This window comes from Phocoena sinus, chromosome 2, assembly GCF_008692025.1.
Source record: "Phocoena sinus isolate mPhoSin1 chromosome 2, mPhoSin1.pri, whole genome shotgun sequence".
In the NCBI taxonomy this organism is placed as follows: Eukaryota; Metazoa; Chordata; class Mammalia; order Artiodactyla; family Phocoenidae; genus Phocoena; species Phocoena sinus.
The window spans coordinates 58,055,631-58,069,084 of NC_045764.1; the positions used below are offsets into that span (position 1 = coordinate 58,055,631).

Consider the following 13,454-nt stretch of genomic DNA (forward strand, 5'->3'; position numbering starts at 1 on the left):
AGTCACATCCAACTCTCAAACCAACCCTATCAGGTTCACAGAGGGGGCATTACCCTCACCATCCCCATTTATAGATAAGAAACTGATTCACACAACTCAGTAGCATAAATCAAGATCCAAATAACCTTAATTTGGGGGAACCTTAGAATTGTATTTAATTTTTTTTCTGTAAACTTCATTATATGTGTGAATAAAAGCCACCTCTCAGGACATTTCTATTTGTCTTCATCATGAAGTGAAACTAAACACAGTGCTATGCACTTTATATACTTTAAATATAATTTGGTATCAATAACCACACCCTCCAAGCATGTGGGTTGAACTGATTTTAAAGCATGTCCATTTTTAAATGGTTTCTGAATCATACCTCCCACCAGATAATAGAATATAACCATCCTGACCCACCTTTGCCATCAGATCCCTCTCTCTTCTTTCTGCATTTCTCCGTAGAGCTGAGAGTTCCAAGATTTCCTTATTCAGAAATTTATTTTGCGTTTTGTACCCCTGTAGATTATCCTGTTGCAAAAAAAAGGTCCATCAATTCACATTGGTTGAATGTTGATTAATTATTCTATATCAGCGGTCCCCAACCTTTTTGGCACCAGGGACCGGTTTCATGGAGGACAATTTTTCCACAGACCGGGGGGTGGGGGGATGGCTTTGGGACAATTCAAGCACTTTTCATTTATTCTGTACTTTATTTCTATTATTATTACATTGCGATATATAATGAAATAATTACACAACTCACCATAATGCTGACAGGAGGTGCAGCTCAGGCGGTAATGCGAGCGACGGGGAACAGCTATAAATACAGATGAAGCTTCACTCGCTCGCCCACTGCTCACCTCCTGCTGTGCGGCCTGGTTCCTAACAGGCCATGGACCGATACCACTCCGTGGCCCAGGGGCTGGGGACCCCTGTTCAATATAAGTAATATTTTGCTGCCTCACCAATCAAATAGCCCTGCTAAGTTAGAACAAGTTCTAAGGAAATGAAAGCTGATTACCAGACCCTTTCTGAGTAAACTTTGCGGCTACCCTTGGCAGTAGAAGGTAGGCAGGGACTACTGCTGTAATGAAGGAGATGGGGAAATAAATTTATTTAATGGTGGAGATTTTTCTCACCTGTCCTTAGGAAAAGTAAGTAGGACTTATGTCCTAAATCTATGCAAATATTTTATCTACCCACATTCATTGGGTACAAAAGGTAATGCCTTACATTCATTTTGTTTTTTAACTAGAGAAACTGAACAAATTTTCTGTAGATTCTCATTTTTACGTATCCAGTTTATGTGGAAGAGGCTACACACATACACAAAGCCCTTACCTAAAGAATTACACTTAATAATGAATACCTATAACCTACAATGTACAAGGCACCTAAGAGAACATGTTCCTCAACTTTTTTACATTAAAAAATTTCAAACTTATGAAAACGTTGAAAGAAAAGTACAATAAACACAATATACCCTTCACCTAAATTTGCCAATTGTTAACTTTTGCCACATTTACTTTCTGTTTTTAAGAGAACATCACAAGCCGGTGACACGTTCTGCCAAGTCCAACTAAAAGTTCAGCCCTGGCAGAAGCGGGTGCCATACGTGACCTTCAGCCCTTGACACCCTGAGCAAGGCAAGCGAAAGGGAACCTTTGAGACAACTGGGGCAGTGATTTCTAAATGCTCCCTACCAAATTCAGTCTTTTACAAATGTCTTTTTCCCCTACTCTGTTTGAAGTTTTCAAGGAATTTTTGATCCCTCAATCACAGGAGAAACTGTTCACAACAGCTCTAAGAGAAGGCCAAGGGTGGTCAAGAAAGGCACTGACACCTGTGCTGTCCCAGGACAGAGACCATGGCCCCTCCCCAGAGATGTGTCCAGAGACATGCCCCAATCTCCAAACTAGAAGCCACCATGGCGGTACACAATCTCCCCTGAAAATACCGAAGAACTGAAAATGTTCCAACGGTCCCTTTGATCGCTGACACCTACGGAGCACTTGCTACGGGTTACAGGTGCCCTGTGGTCCTCGATCCCATTTAAACCTCACAGCTCTTCAGCAGCCACTCTCGTCATCTCCACCTCCTAGGTGAAGAGCTGAGCCACGGGGAGGCTGCACAACTACTAAGTGTCGGGCTGGGAGCCAGGCCTGCTGCGCCCTTGGCCCAGGTGCTTGGCCCCTGACGCCCACCTGAGCTCTGATATGCATCACACCTTCTCAGTCTCAGCAAGACCGCACGTCATGACAAGCATTGAAGACAGGCGCTGTCAAACCCCAGAGGAGGTCCACAGACTTCCTTTTCTGATCAGAAGCCTGATGTTCTCCTTTCTCCTGGCATCCTGAAGCTCTCATATTTGGAAACAATGAGCAAACATGTTACTAAAAGGCAGGCTGATTGAAGGAAGGTGAGCTAGAGGGCAACAAAAGAACACACTGGGCCATGACGGCCAGAGACTGAGCAGCACAAGCTGGGTCGAGGGAGCAGGACACCACAGTGTGCCATCTGTGTCTTTGAGTCAAACTTTGCCTTACCGTCTAAGGAAGTCCTGATAATGTATCTCAAGGATTCTTTCTCTAAAAAGGGAACCCTCTTGCACTGTTGGTGGGAATGTAAATTGATACAGCCACTATGGAGAACAGTATGGAGGTTCCTTAAAACACTAAAAATAGAATTACCGTATGACCCAGCAATCCCACTACTGGGCACATACCCTGAGAAAACCATAATTCAAAAAGACACGTGCACCCCAATGTTCATTGCAGCACTGTTTACAATAGCCAGGTCATGGAAGCAACCTAAATGCCCATCGACAGATGAATGGATAAAGAAGTTGTGGTACATATATACAATGGAATATTACTTAGCCATAAAAAGGAATGAAATTGAGTCATTTGTTGAGACGTGGATGCATCTAGAGATTGTCATACAGAGTGAAGTAAGTCATAAAGAATAAAACAAATATCGTATATTAACATATGTATGTGGAACCTAGAAAAATGGTACAGATGAACCGGTTTGCAGGGCAAAAGTTGAGACACAGGTGTAGAGAACAAACGTATGGACACCAAGGGGGGAAAGCAGTTGGGGGGGGGGGGTGTGATGAACTGGGTGATTGGGACTGACATGTATACACTGATGTGTATAAAACAGATGACTAATAAGAACCTGCTGTATAAAAAAATAAATATAATAAAATTCAAAAATTAAAAAAAAAAAGGATTCTTTCTCTAGAACGATGATCACAGCAAGTTATGAGGTGCCAGGTGCCCTGTGAGGACTTTACATGGAATACCTCTTTTAACCCTTACAAGACCCTATGAGGTAAGCGCCATTTCACAGATGAACACTGAGGCAGAGAGGTGAACCAGCCTGCCCAAGGTCAGAGGTCATGAGTGGTAAAGCTGGGTTTGAACCCAGCCAGGTCTGACTCCAGAGCCCATGCTCAGTCTAAACCGCCACCCCATACTGGGACACATCCCCTTCCTCATTGATGTTTATTACAGTTGTGTTCTGCTTTTTTGTTTTTGTGCTTTATAAACTAAGCTCTGAGCTCCAGGAGGACAGAGACTGTATACTTTGTGTGGAGTACAAAGCCCAGCACATGGCTGACTGGCTGAATGAATGAAAGAGTCCCAAGAAGGAAAAGTTGTACGTATGAAGATATTCACGAAATAACAAATCACAGGAAAGAACACAGAGGCTGAGTAAGTAAATGATGACAGAGTCAAAAGATGGACAATCTGGAACCATTAATGATAGCAATACAGAAAGTGCCTGGGTTCCAAGGCTGAATGAAACAAAAGTCTATCTACTCCAGGAAATGGAAGAATTATGTAAACATGGAAAAGGCCTGGAAGGAAGTGTGGGAAAAATATTTAAATCACTAGGGTGGTAAAATCCTAAGACCAATATGTGCTCCTGCCTCAAGATACTACAGGAACAGAAAGTGACCACATATGAGACCAAAAAAAGAAATGTTTCTAAAAAGCAGAAATCTTTACAGGCACATACACTGACTATAAAGCAAGACACTGAATAGTAACAGTAACAACAACAAAAAAGATACCTTCCCCCCACCAAAACAGACACAAAATTTTTTTTTCCCCACCTAGACATTTTAAATTTGGGGTCAAACGAAGAAATCAATATAGAAGCCATGCGGTATCTAAAAGTGAAGGACAATGAGATTCTTCACTCCAATTCTCCCAGTGCCACCGCAGAGGAGGCACGAATGTGACTGCCTCCTGCATGGCCCAGGGGATGCCCTGGCAATATCCGGCCCAGGTAGAGCAATGTCAGAAAACATGAGGTCACCAAGCCGGGCAGGACTCACTCAGACGAACAGGACACAGGGAAGTCCCCTAACAACCTTTCTGCCTCACCACTTAACCTCACTCTTGTGGAATTCTGGAGCCACAGACTTTATAAATTAAGCTGAGAAATGTTGGAGGAAAAAAAAAAAAAAATGTCACCCGCTACCCCACAAAAAGAAAAGGTCGAGAAGTCTAGTTGTGATCAGCTCCATCAGTCGTCTCCAAAAGGAGCTGTGTGGAGCCACAACAAAGCCACACACTCCCCTCCACACCCTGGCTCGGCTACCCGGGAAAACACGCTCCCCACGTGTCCCCCACTGCCGAGCACTGGGACCTGGAAACCGAATGCCCTGGTGTCATTCTCCAAACACTATCAAGACAGACGTGCTCGCAAAATATAAAATTCAGTTGACCTTAAATAAGTGGTCTTAAAACGTGTATCATTGATGGGATGTATATTTAGGGTCAGTACACTCTAAGTTGCATATATAAACAAAACCAAATTTTACAGGCAACACTAACCAGGACCTCTTTTTTTTTAAAACACGGCTCTTTTTGTAGTAGATATAATTATAAAGTAATGAGATTGAGGGTTTTGGTGGTGTTTTTGCCCTTTTGGTCCTTCTCACCAATAAATCCTTCTGGCCTCATATATCTACTGGGTGCTGTCACTGAGAAGCTGTCACCATGGGAGACCACACACATATTCCGACAAAGCTGCCATTATTCCAGTGTTTTAATTTCCATTTTGGAATTATCTTTAAGGCTCAGGCATGTCCATCAGGCATGCAATCTACTGACACTGCGTGACAGGTACTACTAGTCAGGAAGCAGGCTCAGTAACAACCTCAAAAGTGGCAAACCTTTGCCCTTCAAGGATAAACTGCATTTGGGGGGGCAAAACATCCTCGGTGCCACATTATTTGCAAAAAGTGGGTAGCCAGGTGAGGAAGACTTTGCGGCCAGGTGGGACCGACAGCTGCAGAACTGTGTGGGGTCAGCTGGGGTCTGGGCTACACCTAATGCCTCATGTCCTAGGAGACACTTCTCCACCTGAAACTTCTCCAAATTGAGAACTGGTTGCAGCAAAACTTTTGGGACCCTCGCTGTGGCCTGACTGACAGTGGCCCAAGGCCATTCAGCTCTCCCCTTGGGACCAGCACGCTTCTCTGCGGGCACAGAGTCAGACTGCCCATGCCCCCAGTAACGCTCTTCCTACCTCATCAGCTGGCCACCACCCCAGGTATGATGGGGAGAGTCACCTCCATTTAGGAACCAGCCTCCCATCCCCAGGGCCACTGGGACACTGGGAAGAGAGCTCTGCCCTCCCTTCTGAGTGTCAGGACCCTCCTGCCTTAGGCATGGGGGGCACTGACTCTGGGCAGGCCCTCTTCCCTGGCGTGCTTGGGAGCCAGGGTCTGCTTTCCCACCTGACCCCACACTAGCTGTTGGGAACAGTGTTCCCTCACCTGGCCCCCATTATGTCCTGAGGCGGGCTATGCAAATGATGGTGTGTGCATCCACGCACAGAGGGGGCAAGAAACAGCCTCTGTAGATTACATGGAATAATGAAGTTCTAAGGGTGTATAAACAGAAAGAGAAATCACAGCTGCCTGAAAGCAAGGGAGGGGAAAGATCTGAAACTGTTCTGAGCTATGGCGACACTGACAGGCTGAGACTTTCATTTTCCAAGGAAGCTTCTTAGAAACCTAGTAATTATCTGACCGGAAGTCCTGTGACACTTGTTTTTTTAAAAAAGGCACAGCTGCTCTGCTGTCATGCCAAATTAGCTCACTGAGGTTAGCAGCTCTAGAGTGACATCAACAGACAGGCTGTTAGCGGGTTTTGGATTTCTTGTCCCAATAACAGGGGCCCACGCCCTGCTCTTACTTTCAGTCGGTCCAGTTCCAGCTGGTCCCTGGCTGTGGGGAGGGCCACAGGAGAGCTGGGCATGGAGGTGGGAGAGGATGCGCTGCCCTCACACTCGCTGAGCTGCCGGGAGAGCTTCATGATGACCTCGTCCTTGGCCTGGATGGTCTCCATCAGCATCCCCAGCTGCTCACTGAGCTCGCCCACCTTGTTCTTCAGCGTCCTTACTTCCTGCTGAAGACTCTCTTTCTCCTGGTTGAACCTCTCCAGCTGGCTAGTGAGGCCCAGAATCTGGTCGTCCTTCTGGTGCAGAAGCCCCAACGTGTCCTGCGGGAACCCCTCACAGAGGCGGCTGCTCGTGAAGTACTTGTCGTACTGGGAGGACCGCACCGTCTGCTGCAGGAGCCGCACGAGCTCCTGGGAGCCAGGGGAGGATGGAGTGGGGAGCAGGGGCGGGAGAAAAAGCAGAAGTCATGGCAACTCTGCATGGAGCAACCATTGGTATTTGAGCAAATGCAGAAACTTTACTGGAAATATTTTAATAACCAACTTCCTCTTCAAGGATCTCAAAAATAGAGAAGGAAAAATATTTATTCCATAAAGGCTGTCTGTAGAGAACAATAATAGGAAACAGGAAATAGTGGATAGGCAGACTGCAATTAGCAACGGCTCCCAGTAAACGTTCATCTGTATTAAAAAATCTGAGGTCTAAATTCACTGACCTGCTGAGGAATTAAGTATAATTAGGTGTGATCAGCTCAAAAGGAAGCTGCTGTTTTAACAGGATGTGGAAACTCATTTAACAACTGTTCATGGGCCTTGGGCTGAAGCTATGCTCAGAGAGATTTGACGTCAGGGCAGGCGTGGGCAAGGTGCAAACAACACCCTCCCCGACCCACTCTGAGGGGTCTTCACTCTCGTCGGAACTTCAAATGTCTATGAAAAAATGACCAAGCAGAACAGCAGTGCCTAGGTCAGTGGCCGCGGCCACATACAACTCTTAGGGGAAAAGCACCTTCTGGGAAATAATGGAGTCAGAGAAACATGAAAGCCGGGTTTTGCTCCTCTGGTCCCTGGCCTGCTGATGTGAGATGAGATAGAAATGTGAGGAAGAAGAATTACCTTCTGACTGGATAAGTCTTTCCTTAACCTTTCCAGCTCTTCCTGCTGGTTCTGGACCTGCAGCTGCATCTCGGAGGCCAACTTGCTGGTGCCACCACTGCCCGATGGCCCCTCGGCTGAAGGGTCACCACTACTGTGGCGATTTTTATACGATCCAATCATGTCTTTCAAAGGGCGTTTTCCTTTGTAGGGAATACGTCCAAAATCAAAGGGAAATCCTGAGCCAGTTACTCCTACATAAAAACAAAACTTGTTTAAGTTCAGGTCAAATTTTCCTTTCGGAAATTCCAGTGAAATACATTAACATTCCATCCTTCATCCTCTAAGGAGTTCTGCATGCGTCACTCTCTGCTCCTACTTCATTCTTGATAATAACCAAGCTTAAAATCAAAGATGATCTTTCATGTGATCACTTTTAAAGAAAACTTTCTCTATTTGCTCAATTTTTGCATTGAGACAGACGAAAAAAAGTCAAGACTATACCTTAGTACTAATGAGGAATTTATGACAAAACTGTACTAAACTCTCTCAAGATTCTTTTGTAATGTTAAGTTTATTTTCCAAAAGATCAGTTCTAAGCTGATGTGTTCATATCACTATTTTCTTATTTCAGTTACTTTGAGGACCAAAGAGAACAGAGACACAGACCAGGGAAGAACATGGTTGCTCCAAGTTCCTACAGCATCCTGAACACAAGGTGTCCCTTCCGCCGGGCACCTTAGTAAGGACAGGGCCTGCATCTACAAAGTTAGAGGGTAGGACTTAAGAGATACACTAGGGATCCCCAGCTGCTTATTTTTAGCTCATCTGTCCTTACTAAAAAAACAAACAAAAAAACCCCCGAGTTTATGTTTTCTTAATTGTAAACACATTTTATTCTCTTCCCTAAAAACGAGTATTTAAAAATACTGAGGGATCCAAATAAATTTTAGAATAAATGGATTCAAATATATATTAAAAATATAAAGAGGAGAGTACATACTATATAGATTCCATTTATATAACTTTAGAAAACAGGCAAAACAAATCTATGATGTCAGGAGTCAGGACAGTGGTTGTGGGGGCGGGGGTGGGAGGTGAGGTAGTGACTGGAAGGGGTTTGGGGATAGAGGCTGTGACTCCTGGTACTGTCCTGTTTCTTCAAGTAAGTGCTGGCTACATGGATATGCTCACTTTGTGAAAATCCATTGAGCTATACATTTCTGATTGGGGGACTTTTCTGTGTGTATGAAGATTAGCTTACTTCCCATGAATGACATGGACAAGAAGCTGGCAGGCTGATTCTTGGAGCGGTTACAGGAAATATCCATGAATCATCAAGATAAAAATCCAAAGACATCCTTGTCCCTCCGTGTCTTCCACACAGGCTCCCTCTCAAAGGGAGCAGGGGCTGGGCAGAGGCTGAGAAGGCTGCTCCCAGACAAGAAGCTGCTGTCCAGGGGTGCTGGGAGTCTCCTGCCCCACCCGAGTCACTAAGCCTTACTGATTCTTCCTTCCCAATCTTGCTACCATTCACCCTTCCATTTCATTCCTAGAGTCTCTATGGGGAAGTCAGAGCCAACAATGTTTACCTTCAACAATCCAAATCCCCAACACAAATCCCTGTTCCTCAGAAGGCCTTCCCAGTTGACAATGAGCCCCTCTCCTGGGTGCCCCGCTGGCTATGCCACGGGCTGGGTCATGAGGCACGTGACCCACATCTTCACCACGTCACACTGGACCTTAGGGTTCCATGCTACCATCCTGGGGATCACAAGTAAACTCCCCACCAAAGCAAGTCATGTGGTCCTTTCCCAGGGGACAGAAAAACATATTACCTTCAGTAAATATGTGCTCTCAGTAAAGACTTCCTAAAATCCTGCCTCCTAATCCTGCCAGCTCGTGCCAGAATGAAGCATAAGGCAGAATTTCAAAATTATTTATTGTTATTTTACATTTATAACATCAATATTCCCTCAATGGATCAATGGATGTAGGATCATGAAGGGCTGCTTAACGCATTAGGCAAAATGCCAATGGAGAGATGTATGAATAGGTCAGGCTGACACCCTAAATCCTGATTGACCTTAATATCACAAAAAGAGGGAAAACCAGATACGATGTGGTTCCAGACGTGATGCAACAAGAAATACACAGCATCCCTAGCCCCCACCCCACCCCAAAATATTCTTGTCATAATTAAAAGTCAACCCTGCATCTGGGCAGGCCTCTACTCTAGCGACAAGTGTATAGGAAATACAGGGATGGAGGAGCATATTCTGTGACCCCGCAAAAATATAATTAACAAAATCCAGAATGTGGGCAATTCCTTGACATGTAGACCCTGTTTCTTCAACAGGCGTGGCAAGGGAAACGGAACACAAAAAACAAACAGAGAGCTGTTCAGACTGAGAGAGACCCAAGAAGACACACAACTAAACACGCTTGGGGGTCTGTTAGCCCCTCATTTGCTCATGCCAACTGCAAGCAGACATTTATGGAATAACTGGGGAAGTAGACAGGAAGGATTCACTGTAAGTGTTTAGGTATAACGATGAAGCTGTGGTTCTTTCGAAGAGTCATCTCTTGGAGATACATACTAAAATGTTTACAGATGCAAAGGATTAATATCTAGAACTTCCTTTAAAATAACCCAGCTGGTGGTGGGTGCCAGGAGGGGCAGGAGCTCAGAGGAGATACAGAGGAAAAAAGAGAGGCCGTAAGTTCAAAACTGTGGAATGTGACACTACAGCTTCTACTTGTGTGTGCGTGAACAAATTTCTATAAATAAAAAGTTTTAGTTTTTTTTAAATCAGTATTTCTGTAAAGAGCACCATGACTTCCAGATCTTCTATCTCCTGAAAATATTGCAGAACCACAGGATTGGACAGTTGTTTATTTCTTGTGACATCTCATTTTCAAGCCTTTAGGTTTTATTTCCCACAAAGAGAACACAACTCCCGTCGGGTCTCATGCTCCCAGTGATACCTGCTACCAAAGGGTCTCCCACATCACCAGTGGTTAACAGATGGCAGCAGAGAGAATGAAAGACAGCAGGAACCACATCCATACCTTTGTTTCCTTCAGGGATCTGCTTCTTCCTTTCTTCCTGCACCATGGACTCCTCCAGGTCCTTAGGGCTTGGCTCTAAAAGCTCCCACTCTTCATTGGTGTAAAACACACTCCTCCGACTGTCGTTATGCCCTCTCCCAGGACGAAAAGAAGACATTGAATTTCTATTGGGAAAAATGAAATGTTTTTTTTAAATGGTAAAGCGAAACATAATGTCACATACATACGCGTGGCAAAAACTAAACTCTGATAATAGCAAATGTTGGTGAGGATATGGAGAAATGAGAACTCTCATACACTGCTGGTGGGAGTATAAACTGGAACTATTGCCATGGAGAACAATTCAGCAACATACAGATAAGTTGAAGAAGTTTTTGCCCTAAGACCCAGCGACCCAGCATTTCTTAGATTCTTCAACATGTGCACAAGGAGACACAAACAAGAACATCCACTGCAGCACTAGTCACATTAGCAAAAAACCCCAACAACCTAAACATCTATTGACAAGAGAACAGATAAATAAACTGTAGCATATTCATACGATCAAATACTATACATCACTTAAAGTGAATTCATTCATTCAACAAATATTAATTAAGTGCCTACAATGTGCCAGGCACTGTTCTAAATGTTTGGGATATGCTAGTGAACAAATATTCCTGTCCTTGTGGAATGTACATTCTATCTAAAGCTACGTGGATCACATGGACAAATATTTTTTAAATGCTGAATAAGAAAAGAAAGAAAATTGAAGAATGACATGTACAACATGATTTTTTTTAAATCTTCAAGATAATACTATTAATAGATATCATTTATAGATACACACGTATGTAGTAAAACTTAAAAATCCACACAAGAATGATAATTATCAAATACAGAACATGGTTACTCCTGTGAAGGGCAAGAAAAGAATGGGATCATGGAGACAAGAAAGGATTTGAACCATATCTGTAATGTTTTAGTTTGTGTTTTAAAAAGCGCAGCAGAAATATGACAAAATTATATAGTTTAGTAGTGGTTACCCAGGTAATCAATTTACTATACTTTACACTTGCCAGTGTGCTAAAATTATTTCATTAAAACTTTTAAAAACTAGGTTGGGATTTCTACTTCCAGTGAAGATGGACTAGGAGGGACTGGATTTACAGTCATCTGAAACAACTGAAAAACTGAACAAAATACAGGAAACAATGACTTTCAGATATAGGACATCAGGCTACACCGGGCAGTGATCCCTGAGAGGTGGAAAACAAATGAGGTAAGCCCCACCCCTGCCCAAGCTTACTGCCTAGACACTTTCCAGGCCACGGTGCAGGCAGGGGGAACCCAGGTGGAGCTCTCCCATGAACTGGGAGACAGCTGGGAATCCCAAGGCAGGTGGAGTTCACAGCGCACAGTACTGGAGAGAAGAGAGCTGTATGGAGGGCTGCAGGAACATCAGAGGGTTCCCAAGTCTCCAGATGAGTACTATCAGGCTTGTGTGTAAGAAAGCTATCCAAGAATGGGGAAAGAACCATCCCTCTGCTCACACAATCGTGTCTAGTCCCACTGGCCAGAGTGGAAAACCTCACACGTCATGGAGTATGGTAGACTGGTACTCGGAAAAAGGTTACTGACATTATCCCTAGACTAAAGCCTGCTCTCATACTACCTAAAAAAGCTTAAAAGTGAACTCCAAAAGTATCAAACTGTTTCTGAGTAATTAAACTACATTCCAGAACAAAGCTTAAGAATGTATGTACAGGAACACACACAGAAATCTAGCACCCAGAAAGGTAAAACTCATAATATCAGGCATGCAATAAAAAATTATCAGGCGTGCAAAGAAGTAGGAAAATACAACTCATTCTAAGGAGAAAAATCACTAAACAGAAACAGACTCAGAAATGACAAATAATAAAATTAGTGGACAAGGATTTTAAAAGTTACTGTAACTGTTTCCCCACGTTTGAGAAGGTAGAAGAAAGACTGAACATGTTAAATAGAGATATGGAAGATGTGAGAGAAAGATCCAAATCAAAACTTCTAGAGATAGAGGAAAACACAGGCAGAACATTCTTTGACATAAATCACAGCAATATTTTTTTAGATCCGTCTCCTAGAGTAATGGAAACAAAAGCAAAAATAAACAAATGGAACCTAATTAAACTTAAAAGCTTTTACACAGCAAAGGAAACCAGAAACAAAATGAAAAGACAACTTACAGAATGGGAGAAAATACTTGCAAACGACACAACCAACAAGAGATTAACTTCCAAAATATACAAACAGTTTACACAGCTCAATATTTAAAAACAAAAACCAAAAAAAACCCAGCACAAGCAAAAGAATGGGCAGAAGACCTAAATAAGACATTTCTCCAAAGAAGACATACAGATGGCCAACAGGCACGTGAAAAGATGCTCAACACTGCTAATTATTAGAGCAAGGCAAATCAAAACTACAATGAGGTATCACCTCACACCAGTCAGAATGGCCATCGACAAAAAGTCTACAAACAATAAATGCTGGAGAGGGTGTGGAGAAAAGGGAACCCTCTTGCATTGCTGATGGGAATGTAAATTGGGGAACAGTATGCAGGTTCCTTCAAAGACTAAAAATAGAGTTACTATATGATCCAGCAATCCCCCTCCTGGGCATATATCCAGAAAAGACGAAAACTCTAACTTGAAAAGATACATGCACCTCAATGTTCACTGCAGCACTATTTACAATAGCCAAGACATGGAAGCAACCTAAATGCCTGTCGACAGATGAATGGATAAAGAAGAGGTGGTACATATATACAATGGGATATTACTCAGCCATAAAAAAGAATGAAACACTGCCATTTGCAGCAACATGGATGGACCTAGAGACTGTCACAGTGAGTGAAGTAAGTCAGGCAGAGAAAGACAAATATCATATGATATCATTTATATGTGGAATTGAAGAAACTGACACAAATGAACTTACCTATGAAATAGAAACAGACTCACAGACATAGAAAGCAAACTTATGGTAAGCAAATTTATGGTTACAAAGGGGGAAGGTGATGGGGAGGGCTGAATTAGGAGTTTGGAATTAACATATACACACTACTATTATAAAATT

The 13,454-nt window shown here is 43.3% G+C and overlaps 1 protein-coding gene across 3 annotated transcripts in view; it reads right to left on the reverse strand.

Annotated features, from left to right (window-relative positions):
- The window catches only part of TBC1D2B (TBC1 domain family member 2B), an 88,012-nt gene that overhangs the window by 24,672 nt on the left and 49,886 nt on the right, over window positions 1-13,454 (reverse strand). For all 3 annotated transcript variants that reach the window (XM_032624323.1, XM_032624326.1, XM_032624324.1), the window contains exons 4-7: window positions 10,359-10,522; window positions 7,308-7,540; window positions 6,207-6,602; window positions 406-516 (exon numbers count right to left, since the gene is read on the reverse strand). In XM_032624323.1, the coding sequence (XP_032480214.1) occupies window positions 406-516; window positions 6,207-6,602; window positions 7,308-7,540; window positions 10,359-10,522 (904 nt within the window). The remainder of the gene's footprint in view (window positions 1-405; window positions 517-6,206; window positions 6,603-7,307; window positions 7,541-10,358; window positions 10,523-13,454) is intronic.